The 18,064-nt window shown below is 46.0% G+C and overlaps 1 protein-coding gene across 6 annotated transcripts in view; it reads left to right on the forward strand.

The window, feature by feature from the left end:
- Positions 1 to 887: 887 nt before the first annotated feature.
- Positions 888 to 18,064, forward strand: part of PTPRU (protein tyrosine phosphatase receptor type U) — a 248,438-nt gene continuing 231,261 nt past the window's right edge. For all 6 annotated transcript variants that reach the window (XM_075335997.1, XM_075335999.1, XM_075335998.1 and 3 more), the window contains exon 1: positions 888 to 1,111. In XM_075335997.1, the coding sequence (XP_075192112.1) occupies positions 1,024 to 1,111 (88 nt within the window). In that variant the 5' untranslated portion in view covers positions 888 to 1,023. The remainder of the gene's footprint in view (positions 1,112 to 18,064) is intronic.

The raw sequence follows: 18,064 nt of genomic DNA on the forward strand, positions 1-18,064 counted from the left end.
GGAAGAGGCCCAGGATGGGGAACATATATACCAGGATGGGGACATATTTAACACAAATGGGGGATGTATTTACAAGGATAGGGGTATCAGGAAGGGGTCCAGGATGAGGGACATTACTAGATACTGCAGTAGGAAGTGGGCAACACATGTCTTTATGGGATTTAGAATGCTACAAGGGCCCATATAGCTGACCAACATGCGGTGTGTGGCCAGTTCCAAATTTTGCACCTGCCTCATTAGATTCTAGTTACGCCACTGCCCATTACCAATATTCTTCTGGACTAAATGATCCATAAACTGTTGCTGTTTGGCACCAAATCTCCTTGTGTAAGGTATACTGCCAACAATAATGACATACTGTGAGGTGGTTACAAGCAAGTCAGTGTACAAAACCAGCAAAGCCACCTCCAACCACTGCTAGATAAAAGGTGAAAATGCCAATATCACGCATAAAAAAATTGTTTAAAAGAACAGAGAGTCCTCAGTGGTTGATACCTTTTAATGGCTAACTGAAAAGATGGTAATAATTGCAAGCTATATCACGCATAGGCACTTCTTACAATCACTCAAATAGAAGGACTCCAAGGAACGTATTAGGATATGTGATGGCAGCCACATCGCTGTGCCTGCCGCTACTTTACGTCTCTACTGAAACATGACTGCGGAGGTAAAGCAGGAACACGTGACTGCTGATCAGATCCTCACACAAGCATCGCACCCGCCGGTGCAGGGCAAACTGCGACTCGGATGGATGAACTGTTGCGCTGTATTTCCAGTGCCACCAGCAGATGGCACCATTGCTCCACGTTCTTCATGGGTCCAGCAGGTGGCAGTGCGGGCACTTTTTACTTCCAGTCTATGACGTCAGCCCTGATACACTGAGCTGGTCTGACACTCCGCTCCACTCTGCAACTTTCCTGTGCTGGAGCAGGAATGAAAAGGGGGGAGAGGAGTATGTTTTGAGAGAGGGGGGAGCCTGCAGGTTGGGCCGCAGGGGGCAGAAGACTAGACTAATACAGGAAGATGGAGAAAAGCAGAATGTACCCCCAGCTGGCACTGCTGCTCCTGGTCGCCCCCCTGTGCTTCCCCCTGGAGACTGAGACTCCCACAGGTCAGTCACTGGTTACTGCTGCTGTTCCTCCCCTCCTCCTGCTCTTACACACCCTCCTTCCCCTCTTACTTACTCTTTCCTCCTCCTGTTCACCCCCTTTTCCCCGGTCACTTGTCTGGTTCTTGCACCTCCCTTTTGCTCCTTGCACCTCTCTTCTGCTTTTTGCACCTCTCTTCTGCTCCGTGCACCTCTTTTCTGTTCCTTGCAACTCTCTTATGCTCTTTCCACATCTCTTCTGTTCTTTGCACCTCTCTTCTGCTTTTTGCACCTCTCTTCTGCTCCTTGCACCTCTTTTCTGTTCCTTGCAACTCTCTTATGCTCTTTCCACATCTCTTCTGTTCTTTGCACCTCTCTTCTGCTCTTTGCACCTTTCTTATGCTCCTTACACCACTCTTCTGCACCTTGCCCTCTTCCCTGTCTCCTTGCACATCTTTTCACGCTCTTCTGCCTCTTGCACCTCCCCTCTGCTCCTTGCACTTCTCTTCTGCTTCTTGCACCTCTCTTCAGCCTCTTGCACCTCTCTTGTGCACCTTGCCCCCTTCCCTGTCCCCTTGAACATCTTTTCACTCTCTTTAGCCTCTTGCACCTCTCATCTGCCTCTTGCACCTCTCTTCTGCTCTTTGCACCTCTCTTCTGCCTCTTGTACCTCTCTTCTGCTCCTTACACCTCTCTTCTGCCTCTTGCACCTTTCTTCTGCTCCTTGCACCTCTCTTCTGCCTCTTGTACCTCTCTTCTGCCTCTTGCACCTCTCTTCTGCTCCTTGCACCTCTCTTCTGCCTCTTGTACCTCTCTTCTGCTCCTTACACCTCTCTTCTGCCTCTTGCACCTCTCTTCTGCTCCTTGCACCTCTCTTCTGCTCCTTGCACCTCTCTTCTGCCTCTTGCACCTCTTTTCTGCCTCTTGCACCTCTCTTCTGCCTCTTGCACCTCTCTTAAGCACCTTGCACCTCTCTTCTGCAGCTTGCCCTCTTCCCTGTCTCCTTGCACATCTTTAAACTCTCTTCTGTTCCTTGCACCTCTCTTCTGAACCTTGCACCTCTCTTCTGCTCTTTGCACCTCTCTTCTGCTCCTTGCACCTCTCTTCTGCTCATTGCCCTCTTCCCTGTCTCCTTGCACATCTTTTCACTCTCTTCTGCTCCTTGCACCTCTCTTCTGCTCCTTGCCCTCTTCCCTGTCTCCTTGCACATCTTTTCACTCTCTTCTGCTCCTTGCACCTCTCTTCTGCTCCTTGCCCTCTTCCCTGTCTCCTTGCACATCTTTTCACTCTCTTCTGCTCCTTGCACCTCTCTTCTGCACCTTGCACCTCTCTTCTGCACCTTGCACCTCTCTTCTGCACCTTGCACCTCTCTTCTGCACCTTGCACCTCTCTTCTGCACCTTGCACCTCTCTTCTGCTCCTTGCCCTCTTCCCTGTCTCCTTGCACATCTTTTCACTCTCTTCTGCTCCTTGCACCTCTCTTCTGCTCCTTGCCCTCTTCCCTGTCTCCTTGCACATCTTTTCACTCTCTTCTGCTCCTTGCACCTCTCTTCTGCTACTTGCACCTCTCTTCTACTCCTTGCACCTCTCTTCTGCACCTTGCACCTCTCTTCTGCACCTTGCCCTCTTCCCTGTCTCCTGAGCTGGATCTTCTTCTCCCTCCAGCCTTGTCCTGTCCTTCCTCGTCTTTTTTCCTCTAGTCTCCTCACTTCTGACTTGTTCCTTGTTTGCATATTCTGTTACAAACTCCTTGCCCTGTCATTACAGCCATTCCTGCTGTTACTTGTGCCATCTGTTATACCCCTTGATTTCCCCCATTCTGCCCCTTGTTATGTCCGTGCCCCCTCCCCTCATGTATTGTGATTACCCTGACACCTAATTGTATGTGTCTCCCTATTCTTTCCTAGCTTCCTTCCCTCTAGGGCACAGTTTTATCTCACCACCTGAGTGCCCCTAGACATGACAAGTCAGTGTTATGGATCCGGGTGCTATAATAAACCTATGGAATCACTTTAGAACTAGTAGATGCAGCTCATCCCACTGATAACAAGCAGTCACAGCAATAATCATTGTGTCTACTGTGGAAAAGATCTGCTCTGACCGAGATAACTTTATAATTCTGGTCAATAAGTCACATATAATGAAAACAGACTGCAAATTCCTGGAGCTGGGTGATCCAGAAAATCAATTATTGCCACAGTAGTCAGCCAGAACAAGGTCCTGATCCTGGGACATGTATCCATTTGTATCTATTTCTGCCAATATTTATTATTTTCTGCTCATATTATTTAAATAGTTTGCCTTATGCACTGTTCACAGCTTATAGTAACTCATTAGCTGTCGTTATACTTGCTCTTTCCTATGAATGACTGGATTTCTGTAGATGCAATCTTGGTTGCCATTACACCATTTTTCCTTGGTCATGCCAAATCTTACCTCTGTACCCCTTCGCAGCTTCAGACCCCCTCAACCTATGGTTCTTTTTGCCAGTTACACCTGTTAGATGGATACCAGTCTGTTACGCACCCTTTATGTCCTGCTGCTGGTGGAATTTGTTCTATCCTTTTTCTTATTTATTGTCTATGGTACGGTGCCTAATTTAGTATTATACCCCATACTCTCTACTGTTTGGTGCGTGTCTCTGGAATCTCTAATCTCCCTGTATGTGATTGATATGTACAGTATATATATATACATATATATATATATATGTATATATATATATATATATATATGTATATATATATATATATACACACACACACATATATATATATATATATATATATATATATATATACTGTATATATTATATATATATATATATATATATATATATATATATATATATATATATATATATATGTACTTTGTGTGTATGTGTGTGTCATTCGCCCCTGCACTCACTACCACCCACATCCAATTTATCTTTTTTGAATCTATAAACTTCCCATCACCCACTTCCACTCCACTTGCCTAATTCTCTTCTTCACGCTTCCAAAACACCTTCCCCTCCTCCATACCTTTATTTCCATAATCCCTTTCCTCCTTGCTATTTACGGTTTAAAATACCTCCCTTTGATGTTTTTTTTTCCTAAAGTGGATAGAGGAGGGGTATGTGCTGCGCTTGTATACTGGAAATCTCAATCAGGCGACCTGTAAAGTTTGGCGTGATGGAAGGGCTTCAGAATGTTCATTAATTAGTTGCTAACATGTTAATAATTTATATAACTTGTTTTTGCTGACACAAGGAAATATTTCAGTGGTAGAATCTGTGGGGACAGATAAAGGAGAATTTAGTGAGAGTTTAATATATTCCAAGAATGGGGGGTGTCATAAGAGACAGTTACATAATAAGATGGGAGGGAGAACATGGGGCATAGATTGGGGGGGATGTAGAAGTGTGGATGGGTATGTGGCTCACTTTAATGTAACTTGGTTGTACTGTAGGTAAACTGTTCATATGTATAATCATATAGGAACCTGTTGCCAAGAAAGGTTCACAGTAGCTTATGGCATATTCAGGGGCATCCTGAAGACAGAAGATCAGATAGGAGCAAACGCCTGCTTCAAAGAAGAGATGTCTGCAGTAAAATGTGTCAGGTGCCAGCCTGGGCCTGGTGAATGGCTGAAAGGGCTCCCAGGAGGGAGGGTAGACAAGCTAGTGCACCCTCTAGTTTTTGTTACACCTGTATACAAGAAATTAGGCCTATATGTGTCCATATAGTGGTCTTCTACCAATCAGGCTTAGCTTTGTGAGCACTGATGTCTGTGAAATATGTACCAATGAGGGATAAGGGTAGTAAAGTGTGTTTACAAGAAATTAGGCCTATATGTGTCCATTTATATTTATTTATTTATATATATATATATATACATATATATATATATATATATATATATATATATATATATATATATATATATGTATATACACACACATATATGTGTCTTCTACCAATCAGGTTTAGCTTTGTGAGCACTGATGTCTGTGAAATATGTACCAATCCTTATTGGCAGTAAAGTGTGTATACAAGGGGATGGCGGCTATTGTGGAACCGTTCCATTGAGGCTTTGTTGTTTGTGTCAGCATGAACTTCAACAAAGGACGCTTTTATTATAATCTCGAGATGAGCTGTACCCAACGCTGAATGACTTGTTCCAGCAGTGAAACAGTGAATTGTGACTCCGGACCTTCATGTCTAGACTCATCTTTTTTTCTGGTGATTAACCTCACTTCCTAAAGAGATGAAAGCCCCTTTTCTTGCAATGACTGCCTGGTCCCCTCACATCAGTGTCCTCATTATGACAGGCCAGAGGTCCCTGGTCTGCGTATTGTGATGTACGTGTTCTTACATGTGTGCAGACTGCAGCGCAGGAGCACTGACAATGCAGGTGGTTGTATTGATCAGTGATCCATAAACGCTCTATGCATTCCCCACTGTGATCTGGGAGATTGTGCCAGCTCCCTTTGGAGAAATCATTCATAGAAAAGAATCTCTATTTGGGTTTTTCTGTTGAATTGTGGTTTTCTTCTATTCTGCGATTTACAAATACAGCTGCGATGGTGTATACTATATTGTTTGCATTGTATAATGACGTTTCTAGCTCTGAGATGTTATAAGGGTCACATTGATGCGGCATCTATACTCCTATACTCTATGGTCACTATATTCCTGCAATTATCACTTTAGTATAATCCTTGTAAAGTAGGATTATTGTGTTTAGCTGCGCTCTACAACTTTGGTACTGATTATGTTTTCTTTCTTGTGGCTAGATCCTTGCAATGTGCCTAAATTCCATATACCAAGCCTTCTCAAAGGATCAGGCTGGATTCATGACCATGAGATTAATGTAGGAGATTACATGAAATTCCAGCCACCCTACGCATACTTTACACTATTGTGGAGCCCCTATTAACATCTCACTACAACTTGTCCAAACAGGCACAGGGGGTCTGAAGAGGGAGACAAAAGACTGCTACAGTGAATAGAAGGAAGCAAAAGATAGCCAAGCAGGGGGGATCATAGGAAATGCTGCGCTGGGGGCAATAGGGATAGGGGGTAATAGGAGAAAAAGGTTAGAAGGGGACATCAAACCAGAAGAATATTTGTTGCTCTGCTGTAAAATGCAATCTATTGTTCTCTGTAAGCCAAGGCTGGACTAAACCCAAGAGCCAGGTAGTCAGTGCATCTGGAAATGTGCTGCCGGCACCAACCATTAAGTGGTGTTTCTATTGATGTCTATGGTAGTTCTTTTTGACTTGCTACTAAAATTGCCTGATTGGCTTCTGAAGAGATAACAGTAATTTGTCCAACCCTAAGCAGCCACTTCAGGCTGGAGGAAAGCTGTGTCCACCTCTCTGATCTCTACTTTATCTCATCCCGTTATGAGAAGCCCTGGATACATTTATACCTAGTAGTCGTCTTCTACCGCTGTGTCATTTAGTAGTGCTCCTTTCATAGGAAACAGAGAATCATAAAAATCATGATGGGTGCTGCTTAAAACTGTAGCAGTTTTCCTAGAAATCCTGTGCGTGGCCACAAGTGAATTAGCCAAGCTTTTCTTTATACTGTGGAAGAGTATGTGTATACAAGTGGTCTGATTCCATATTACGAGAAACTATCTGTAGTGCTCTCAGACGCCAGAACACTTTATTATTCTGTGCCCCCCCCCCCCCCCCCCCCGTAATCTGTGCCACCGAAGCGTCATCACAAAAGTGGAAAATAAAAGGTTAATGTTGTCTGCAATGAGTGATCCCGCTGACTCTTCAGCTACATGGACCAGACGCTTCGGGAAACAATAGGGACCCGGCTAATCCCACAGACTGCAGCTTTTTAAAATCCCCCCTATTGTGGGAACTGGGGCAGCGTGTGCGCCAGGTTTAAGGGGAGGTAACCGCATCTCATTAGGAATCCAAATTCATTTTCTTTTGACAGATAAAAAAGAAGCCTTAAGGACTAAACCTAAATCTCTCCAACAACACACTTCTTTGTTCACCGCTCGCATTACAGAAATAAAATTCTTCACTCATTTATCTGCTGCACCTAATTGGAAATAAGGACCCTGCTTCATTATTTGTGCTTTTTATGTCTTTTTTTGTCAAGCTCATCAAAATGGTGCACAATATTTGATTAGGTTTTTGTTTTTTTGCTCTATTGGTTTATGTCGACTTTATTTTAATTTTATTTTTTTTAGTAAAATGTTGCACGATCCTTTGAATGAGCTTTAAAATTTTGCATGATAATCTTTGACTACAAAAAAATTAGACACATTTTGTACTATGGGGCTGAGTAGAGATGAGCAAATAACAGTATCATTTCAAAAAGTTTCCAATAATCAGTTAGGCCAGAGGTCTTCCTGACCATGACCACAGCAGGGCCGGGAGCCACATCCAGCTGTCGCACCCTAACATTAGTGACACCCAGAGACCACATTACTGGTATAATGCCAGCCAAACCTTTCCCACAGAAATCACCACACTGAGGAAGTATACCAATATCCAGACCCCTACCTCCAATATCACCCAATATCCTACCCCTACCTCCATCCAGATCTGCTCTTCTCTGTGGGGCTACTCACAAATGTCACCATCTGGAGACCGGCTCTTCATAGCTGTTTGCTAGACCTGGTGCAACTGTACAAAGCTAGCAGACAGCCATGAGCCACACATCACAGGCCCATGAGCCACATGTAGCCCCTGAGCTACAGGTTGGGGACCCCTTCTTTAGGAGAAAACATCTAAATAATGAAAAGCATGAGGACTGAACTAACTAGTGGCACCAAAGCCATAATGAAGTTAGCACAAACATAAAAATGCCTAAAACCCAAACTTTGACTCCAGAAAAGGTGAACAAGAATGATGAATCAGGGCAAAAGTATATTTCTATATACCTGAGCGTTAGATGATCTTACTAGGAACTTGCCACATACAGTACAAGGTGAGAGATGAAATGCGAGCGATATCTGCTAATATATGACAAGTTATATTGTTCCTTTTCACTTACAAGTAAGGTGGGGAACACAGAGGCTTCACCTGTGCCAGATCTTCACCTATTTTTTGAGAATGATGTAGACATCATATGCACCATCACACTTCTGATGAGCTGTGTTGATAATCTCATTACAATGGGACCTGACTGATGACTTCTTCTTTCTAATAAATTCACATGGATACCTATAGTAACATATATGTTTCCTCCAGATCAGGTCTTTCTCACTATTCTCACACCATGCACACTGGAGTGAGCAGTAACTGCATTTCATGGGCAATCAGGGCACAATTAAAATTGTAATTTCTCAGTAGAAAGAAACTCTGTTAACGGATAGGATGTTAATAGGACATTAAATACATTGACTGAAACAGAAAGGAATGTGCTATCAATGATTCTGCGTCCCTCAATGATCGGCACATTGGTACTCCCATGAGCGCTGCATCCCATTCATTACATAGTGTAATATTAGATCAATTTCATAAATGGCAATTTTGTGAAATCACTTCTATTATAAGTACAAACAATTTAATGACAACCTTCATTATTGTGAAAATCTGGGGAAGCAAATAACTCATTACTTTTTACATCAAGTTAAGCGGGCTTTACACGCTACGAGATCGCTACAGCGATCTCGTTGGGGTCACGGATTTTGTGACGCACATCCGGCCGCTGTAGCAATGCCGTTGCGTGTGGCACCTATGAGCGATTTTGCATCGTCGCAAAAACGTGCAAAATCGCTCATCGGCGATGGGGGTCCATTCTCAAATATCGTTACTGCAGCAGTAACGAAGTTGTTCGTCGCTCCTGCGGCAGCACACATCGCTCCGTGTGACACCGCAGGAACGAGGAGCCTCTCCTTTACCTGCCTCCCGGCCACAATGCGGAAGGAAGGAGGTGGGCGGGATGTTACGTCCCGCTCATCTCCGCCCCTCCGCTTCTGTTGGGCGGCGGTTTAGTGACGCTGCTGTGACGTCGCTGTGACGCTGAATGAACCGCCCCCTTAGAAAGGAGGCGGTTCGCCGGTCACAGCGACGTCGCAGGGAAGGTAAGTAGTGTGATGGGTCCGGGCGATGTTGTGTGACACGGGCAGAGATTTGCCCGTGTCGCACAACCGATGGGGGCGGGTATGCACGATGGCAATATCGGTACCGATATCGCAGTGTGTAAAGCGGCCTTTAGGTCTGGATTATCATTTTATAGGTTTAGCACTGACATGACACTGGTCATGAATATTATTTATCACCATCCACAAGATAGTTCATAAATTTATGATCATTGGGGTCAGGTCACTGGTTCGCCCCAATCACGAGAAGTGGTGTCACAAAATCCTGTGCAAATAGAGCTGTATTTCTTATGTATGACCTCTGTTCCCATAGATAGAAGTGGATAGCACTACTTTTCTATCTAAAATGGGGTCACAGGACACCTCCAAATGTTTTTGGTTTGATAAACTCATTTTGCACATCTTATACTTAAGGTGGCCATAGACATTAGATATCAGGCACCATCTAATATATATATTACATGCTCACCTTGTACTGAGGGAAAGTGCAACGCTCGCTGCCGGAGATGGTACTGCGGCGAGTGAAAGCGGACCCACTGGACCACAGGGGATCCCTGGGCATGCCCTTACATGGGGTAGATGACTAGGACTGTGGCAGCTGACTCCCCAGGAAAGAGATGGACACAGGAGCAGACAGGACTGAGTCTCAAAGCAGACAGCACAGGCAGTATGGACAGGCAGAATCTCTAGCACCAACATGGCAGGACAGACAGACAAAGTCACTAGCAAGGCAGATGGCACGACCCGGACAGACAGGCAGAGTCTGTAGCACCAGCAAGGCAAGTAGAACTGGTAACAGGTACAGGCAGGACAGGACTGAAACCAAGTACCAACAGGCAGGATGGTCTGGGAGCAAGTACAGGTAGGACAGGACTGGAACCAGGTGCCAACAGGCAGGGAGTGCTGGAAATAGGCACAAGCAGGGAAAGGACTGGAACCAGGTGCTAACAGGCAAGGAGGGCTGGGACCAAGTACAGGCAGGAACAGGACTGGACTCTGGTGCAAATAGGCAGGATGGGCTGGGACCAGGTACAGGTACGAACTGGACAGGTACAAGCGGGACAGGACGGGACGAGATTGACCGGGTGACCTGACAACTAACTAGACAGAACTCAACTGACTAAACGTAGGGTGTTAAACAGGCAGCTCCCCTAGTGGGAGTATGTCTTAAATACCCAGTGCCTCAGTGCGATAGGAGGGGTAGTGCAGCACGCGGACTCCCTAGGAGCGCTCCCAGCGGTCCTGTGATACCCACACAGACTCCGGGAAGGGGCAAAAGGATGTACCCTTTGTGGAGGAGTGCAGCATAGAGGAGCCAGCCATGGTTGTGAGTGACAGCACGTCAGTGCAGGAGGAAAAACAAGGCATGTAGGAACGCAGCGCTACAGAAAGAAGGATTGAACATGTTGAATTTTAACATGCCCAATTCTTTGTTTTCAAAGAAGATAAACCCCATTGCCAACACATTCACAACTGGCCAAATAAATGATGTTTATGCATAGGGAGTTTGTAAGGGACAGTTATGAGATGAACAAGACAATAACTATTCCTAACAGCTTAGTATCTCTTATCTAATAATGAAAAGAGAATATTTGTATTGATGCTCTTTGTGATATTTATTACAATTTTTTTAACCAAGCAGAAGTGCATCACATAAGTTAGTGATGTTTTGGGTGTATAGTAGACAAGTCTTTTATCAAGCTTCTTCTTGCTGCCCATGATCTTGTTGTTATAGTGTTATGACTTAATATGCCTTGTTGTCTATGGCAGACAAAGGAGTGGGGGAGCTCATGCTTCAGTGAGATACCATACAGTTAGACACAGATATTGACTAAAGGCCCTCATACACATGGAAATAGCTGTCAGCCGACAGCCATCTTTCTCGGTTCCTCCAGAAAGGTCATCAGCCATTGAAATTCGATGGGACAGATTTTTCTCTTCCTCGAGATCATCTGACAGGAGGCCTCCATAGACAGACTCTCAGCCAATCCTGCCGACTTAGTCTAATTTGTATTTATATAAAAATTAAGATCTTCTGTGAAACATTTAGACTATATTGTTTTATTCTTCTTAGTTTGCATTGCAGTATAACACAGTAAAAAGGGGAATTCCCATCTCCAAAATCCTATCCCACTATGTAGTAGGTGTAATAATAATAATATTAGCAAATACCTCCAATTAGAAATGTATTATATTACTTCTGATTAGTTATGTTGCTTACCTCATGCGCAGGGCATTGCAGCAGCTTAGGTATCCATGGTTATGGCTACACATATTGTGAGTTAGTTGCTAGGGGTGGTAACCATGGATACATAACTACTGCAATGCCCTGCACATGAGGTAAGAGACATAACTAATCAGGAGAACTATGCAATATTTCTAATTGGAGGTATTTGCTATTATTCTTATTACACCCACTACATATTGGGGTAGGATTTTGGAGATGGGAATCCCCTTTAAGCTTTTCCCTTTAACAATTAATCCAGAGTTCCCTCCAATATTTCCAGAATTACAGAAGAACCCCCAAAGTAGTCAAGTCAGAGTTACCCTAATACCTTTGCAGCAGCCGCAGCAGGAGTAATACCCTGTTGGCAGTAACTGGGCAGCCTTCTGCAGTAACGTATGGAAGCACGTAACAACCGAAAACGTGACCTACTCATGATGCTTACGTGTCTAGTCACCATAGTTACCTGGTAAACGTGTTGTTTTGAGCCCTGGCTGAAATCATGGTGACTAAAAGTTAATGGTATAATAATGTACATGATGTGTTAGGCCTCATTCAGAAGTAAGCCTTTCACAGATAGAACAAATACCCATTATTGTCCATGCGTCGTCATGTATCCATGTATTTTTTTGAAAGATCGAGTGTCTGCAAAAAAATCAGAGCTATTTCTCCTTTTTCTCACAGATGAAAATGACTCACCTAATTCTATAGGCCTGTGAATACTATGGCCAGCACCTTGATGCCATATTCACACTGTGGGCTGTCCGGTTCTGACATTGGGATGGTAGGAGAAGCTGTGCAGTGTTTCCTGATTGTGCTTTCGGTCTGTTTTTACGGTCACACGGTCACCCGGAGGCTCTCCCTCCACCTCTCAGGTCCTGGAAGCGCTTGGCCACAGAACACCTCCCTCTTCCTCCCTTTCACTGCTCAGGAACTTTCTTGATACAATCTGTGCCTGTAGCATGTGGAGCATAATCTGGTTTCAGGTTTACAGGCTATATGTGCCATTCAGTATCTGGAAGTCAGACCGAGTTATACGTTTATTGTTATGTTAGTAGAAACAAGAAAATGCAAAGACGAGTTTAATAGTGACATTCGTGACTAGGAATGTATTAGCCTAAATCAAAATGTTACCTTTTAAATGGAACCTGTCACCCTTAAAAACGCTAATAACCTGCAGATATGGGGTTAATCTGCAGATTAATAGCATTTGAATCCTGCCTGTCGCCTGCACACTGAACCCCACTGTCGGGAGGAAAATGACTTTAATCCCCCCAGCAGTGTTCGAGTATCAGTCACATGGGCGGTGCTGGTGCAACAAGTTCAGTCACTGCTCTGTGTATAGAGACCAACAGCTGTAACCAGACCCCCTCCCTCCCGCCCGCACTGACTGACAGCCTCTGCTAATGCTGATCGGCTGTCAGTCAGTGCTCTTCTGACGCCCTGGACTAGCCAGGTAGTCACAGGTAGCCCCCCTGCACAAACACCAGCCCCTAATAAGGTGACAGCAGCCAACCTGCAAAACCCTTGTCACCTCTCTCACTGTTCAATGGTCACACCAGGGGGCGGAGCCAGGCTGTTGGCCACGCCCACCGAGGAGTCCAGAGGGCCTGAGACAGGAAACAAACGGTCAGTGTCAGTGAGTTCAAGTCAGTGAGCAATTCAGTTCAGTACAGTGAAGTGGAGTGGAGTTCAAGTGCAGCAGGCCTGTGGCGCCAGGTCTGCAGCGACAACACTGACCGGTGCCAGGGTCGTAGCCCTGGTACCGTGGCAAGGAGGTAGACGGTGGTTGCCGCCTGCAGGAGCCGGGAAGACGGCTGGTGGAACTGTAAGGGACCGGGACAGGGTAGTGGGGGTAGTGGCCCGCTGGTACCGAACTGGGGAGCCAACTGGAAACCGGAGCACCAGGAGGGGTACTCAGACCCAGAACGAGGTCCAGAAGCCACTGGACCACGTCAAATTCACTGATTGAGGTCTGAACCTTAGGTCTTTTCCCGTCCCAAGACCCGAAAGACGGCAACAGCCCACCGAGGGGGATAGAAAACCACCGCAAAGGCAGAGAGATCCCACAGGCCAGCACCTGCGGGCAAACGGGTTCCCCGACACACATCAAGTCGGGGAGCGGACTACTGTTGCTGAAACATAGGCAGTCAAGTTCTACCACAGAGGTGCAGGAGAAAGGCGGGAACCACCAACCTGAGAAAGGGGCAAAGCGCAGCCGGCTGCGGGCACCGACCACCATCCTTTTGGTTTACCAGAGACTCCGGTGTATCTGTCATAGTGAGTACAACAGTGCCCTCGGGCCGCGCACCGCACCACACCATCTTGCCCGCACCTCACAACCACCGGGCCCCGGGACCATGACTCCCTGCCCACGGAGGGGTCAACAACAGGCTGCGTAACACCGTCTCCGGGAGCTTAGTTAATGGCAGCGGTGGTCTCCACATTCACGACAATCCGTGGGTGGCGTCACGAACTTACACCTTTAAACTCCACAGCCTCTGCTGTGAACCTTCCCCACCGAAATCCCTACACGTAGCGCCAACTCCCTTTCAGAGCGTTGTGACCCCCGGGTCCGAGAGGAGCTCGAGCCACCCACCGACGAGCATGGATCCGAGCAGCTCGGCAGCCGACCGAGCCCCGGGGCGGTACACTCTCATACACAGAGCAGTGACTGAACCTGTGCAAGCACTGCTCCTGTAACTGAAACCCGAACACTGCCGGGGGGATTTAAGCTATTTTCCTCCCAGCAGCGGGGTTCAATGTCCAGGTATCGGGCAGGATTCAGACGCTATTAACCTACAGATTAACTTCATTAAAGCCGGGGTCAGACGGCCGTATAACACAGACGACGATTGCCTCAAAATGCCCGTACTGGCCCACGCCTCTCCTGACCCAAGCATGAGAGCTGCACAGAAATACATGTTGTCACGCTCAGGTCAGGAGAGCCGCTGGCCAGTCTGGGTATTGCGATGTGATCATCATGAGTGTTATACGGGAATCTGACCCCAGCCTTATTATGTGTTCTCTGCAGCCCGTGCCAGCATTCAGACGATTCCTTCATGAGCTTTACAACTGATTAAAGTTCAAATTTTTCCAGCACCCATGACGGCACCACGAGAGAGGGGATCCACCCTTCAAGGACAGGAAACCTCCAGGATAAAAAGGGGCGGTACCTCTCCCCGCATCAGTTGGTTTCCTGTCCTTGAACATGGAGCCTCCAGGAATCCAGGACAAAACACAGACAAAAATCTAAAATCAGAATATTTGTCACTACTTCATGCAACATATAGGTGGCATATATTGCCTTCACAAGATTTCTCAATTGCTCATTACTTTTCTATTATTTTGCTGTTTTGGCTTCAGTGTTTCACAATGTTTTCTCCATTTATATACATCGCTGCTTGTAATAATTATTACACTTCTATTGCTTTTGTTTCGCGCATACAGTGACTTAGCTCCATTCCTCAATCAGACATGTAACCTAAGGGGTACTTCTCACATAGCGAGATCGCTAGCGAGATCGCTGCTGAGTCACGGTTATTGTGACACACCAGTGACCTCATTAGCGATCTCGCTATGTGTGACACCGAGCAGCGACCTGGCCCCTGCTGTGAAATTGCTGCTCGTTACACACAGTGCTGGTTCATTTTTTGGACGTTGCTCTCCCACTGTGAAGCACACATCGCTGTGTTTGACAGCGAGAGAGCAACAATCTGAATGTGCAGGGAGCCGGCGTCTGACAGCTGCGGACACTAGTAACCAAGGTACACATCGGGAAACCAAGCGAAGCACTTTGCTTGGTTACCCGATATTTACCTTGGTTACTAGCTTCCGCCACTCTCAGGCTGCCAGTGCTGGCTCCCTGCACACGTAGCCAGAGTACACATCGGGTAAATAAGCAAAGTGGTTTGCTTAGTAACCCGATGTGTACTCTGGCTACGAGTGCAGGGAGCCAGCGCTAAGCGGTGTGCGCTGGTAACCAAGGTAAATATCGGGTAACCAAGCAAAGCATTTTGCTTAGTTACCCGATATTTACCTTAGTTACCAAACGCAGCATCGCTTCCACGCGTCGCTGGTGGCTGGTCGCTGGTGAGATCTGCCTGATTGACAACTCACCAGCGACCATGTAGTGACACACCAGCGATCCTGACCAGGTCATATCGTGGTCGGAATCGCTGGTACGTCGTTTAGTGAGACGGTACCCTTAGTTGTATTGTGTGATTTTCAGCTGAGCTACCGCACTGCCATTGTACGCAGCATTCTCTTTCTCTATTAGCCATTTAAAGGGTTTGTGTTATTTTCATAAATGGGTAAAATTGCAGAGTGCTTGTAAAAAACAAGCAAGTTTTCACTTGTTTTAAAAAAATCTGCTAATTTCTCACGAAAGGAAGGATTTTGAATTCTGTTGTGTACTGCTCATTAGTTGCCTCCGCTGCATTCTTAAACAGTGGTGGTCGGTCTCCTAGGCACGGAGCACAGTGCTTACAAGCTCATTGCTATTAAGCTTGCAAACTCGGTTTTGATTAAAGGCCGCTTTACACGCTGCGACATCGCTCAAGCGATCTCGTTGGGGTCACGGAATTTGTGGCGCACATCCGGCCGCATTAGCGATGCCGTTGTATGTGACACCTTTGAGCGATTTTGCATCGTTGCAAAAACGTGCAAAATCGCTCATCGGTGACATGGGGGTCCATTCTCAAATATCGTTGCTGCAGCAGTAACGAAGTTTTTCCTCGTTCCTGCGACAGCACACATCGGTACGTGTGACACCGCAGGAACGAGGAACCTCTCCTTACCTGCGGCTGCCCGCAATGCGGAAGGAAGGAGGTGGGCGGGATGTTCGTCCCGCTCATCTCCGCCCCTCCGCCCCTCCGCGGTTCAGTGATGCAGCTGTGACGTCGCTGTGACGCTGAACGAACCGCCCCCTTAGAAAGGAGGCGGTTCGCCGGTTACAGCGACGTCGCAGGGCAGGTAAGTAGTGTGACGGGTCTGGGCCATGTTGTGCGCCACGGGCAGCGATTTGCCCATGTCGCACAACCGATGGGGGCGGGTACCCACGCTAGCAATATCGGTACCGATATTGCAGCGTGTAAATTGTCCTTTAGGCCATCCATTGGATGAGTGGTTCTGCAGAAGGCTGAAGTTCATCTCTCCTCCAGCAATAGTTTTTTTTTTCCACCTGATTTTTGCAATGCTGATTAGGGCAAATCTAAAAATATTAGGTAAGAAAAATATTTTTCAGTAAGAAAGATGACAGTTGACTGTAGTATCCCTTACTACATTCATTACAATATCTGGTGATCCCTCAATCTATGATGGTCCCAGTGTTTCCATCATGCATATTTTCTGGACTATCCTAATTTAAAACACATTCAAAATGCATTTCCATAGATGCTGTCTGATTGATATGATGGACACTTCATGCACTGGCTCTCTATTACGGTACTACCACAAGTACTGCTTGTTCTTTACTGCTCTTTATCTGTGCCAAGATCTTGCTTTGTTCACCAAGTGATGACAACTCTATTTTTTTCTGGTACAATTTGTGTAATTTACTGGACCGTTAAAAATCTCCTGTCCTCAACATAGAAAATGATTTACAGCCTCCAGCGGATGTTTCTGACTTTTAAAATTTTAGGACTATACTTTATCTCTAATATTGTTCGTCTTTTTTTGTATTCGTGACTGTTCAGACAGAAGCTTAAATCACCACTCCAGCATTTTCTTATTTTACTATTGGAGTGGTGCTTTAAATAGAAGTTCTCTGAGCCTATTCTCATATTTACCTGCCATTGTCTTCATCTTCTATTACCGCTGCTGCCATCAGTTTCCGGCTGTTTGTGACCTGCCGGATCGCTCCAGTATCTCATGGAGTGAGCTGGAGGTCACTCTTCAATGTAAGCATATGAGAGCTCTATTAGACTTGCATTGAGAGCTTATGACGTCACTTCTGACTGAGCAGTGTCAGTAAAAGATGAAGATGCAAGAGGCTGAGTATAGACTATGGTTAGGGACCATAGATTAAAATCACCCACTCCAGTGGTGAAAAAACCCCTAAGATGCTGGAGTGGAGTTTTAAAGTTATACTTAAGTCCATAGCTACAGATGAGGACACTGTTTAGCAGATTATTGGCTTGCATCCATTTGGGCAAAGCTGTAATCAGTAATTACAGTATAGCTACATTGTCTACAGGGTGTCCGAGGCGAGGAAACACAAGTGTCTCATTATTTGTTAAAGGTAGTGGCAGACATATCGCCAGTGCAGCCAGTGCAGGTGCACTGGGGTCCAGAGGGAGATGGAGGACCGACAACACCGGTGACTATTTCAGATGGATCTGCATCATCGGGCTGTATTGTATTGTGGCACAGGGAACCCTCCATCTCCCTATGCTGCAATTCAGGCCACTGACCAATCAGAGGCCAGCAGCTGACGTTGGCATGCTGGTGACTATGGCGTATGTCAGTGACGTCATGCGCTGACATTTCTTGCATGCAGAAGTTAGCTGCCGACTTCTGCACCAGCTGTAGGCTTGGGGATCAGCCGACATGTGCAGCTTACAGACAAGGGTGGATCAAAGATCCACCTGCACCTGTTATCTACAAGGCTTCATACACATTTGCTCAGCTTACTACTGCTTGCTGTGCAGATTCTCCTTTATCCAGTGTTGCTAGGGTTAAGTAGGTCCTCTGGTC

Source organism: Anomaloglossus baeobatrachus, chromosome 2 (genome assembly GCF_048569485.1).
Source record: "Anomaloglossus baeobatrachus isolate aAnoBae1 chromosome 2, aAnoBae1.hap1, whole genome shotgun sequence".
Lineage (NCBI taxonomy): Eukaryota > Metazoa > Chordata > Amphibia > Anura > Aromobatidae > Anomaloglossus > Anomaloglossus baeobatrachus.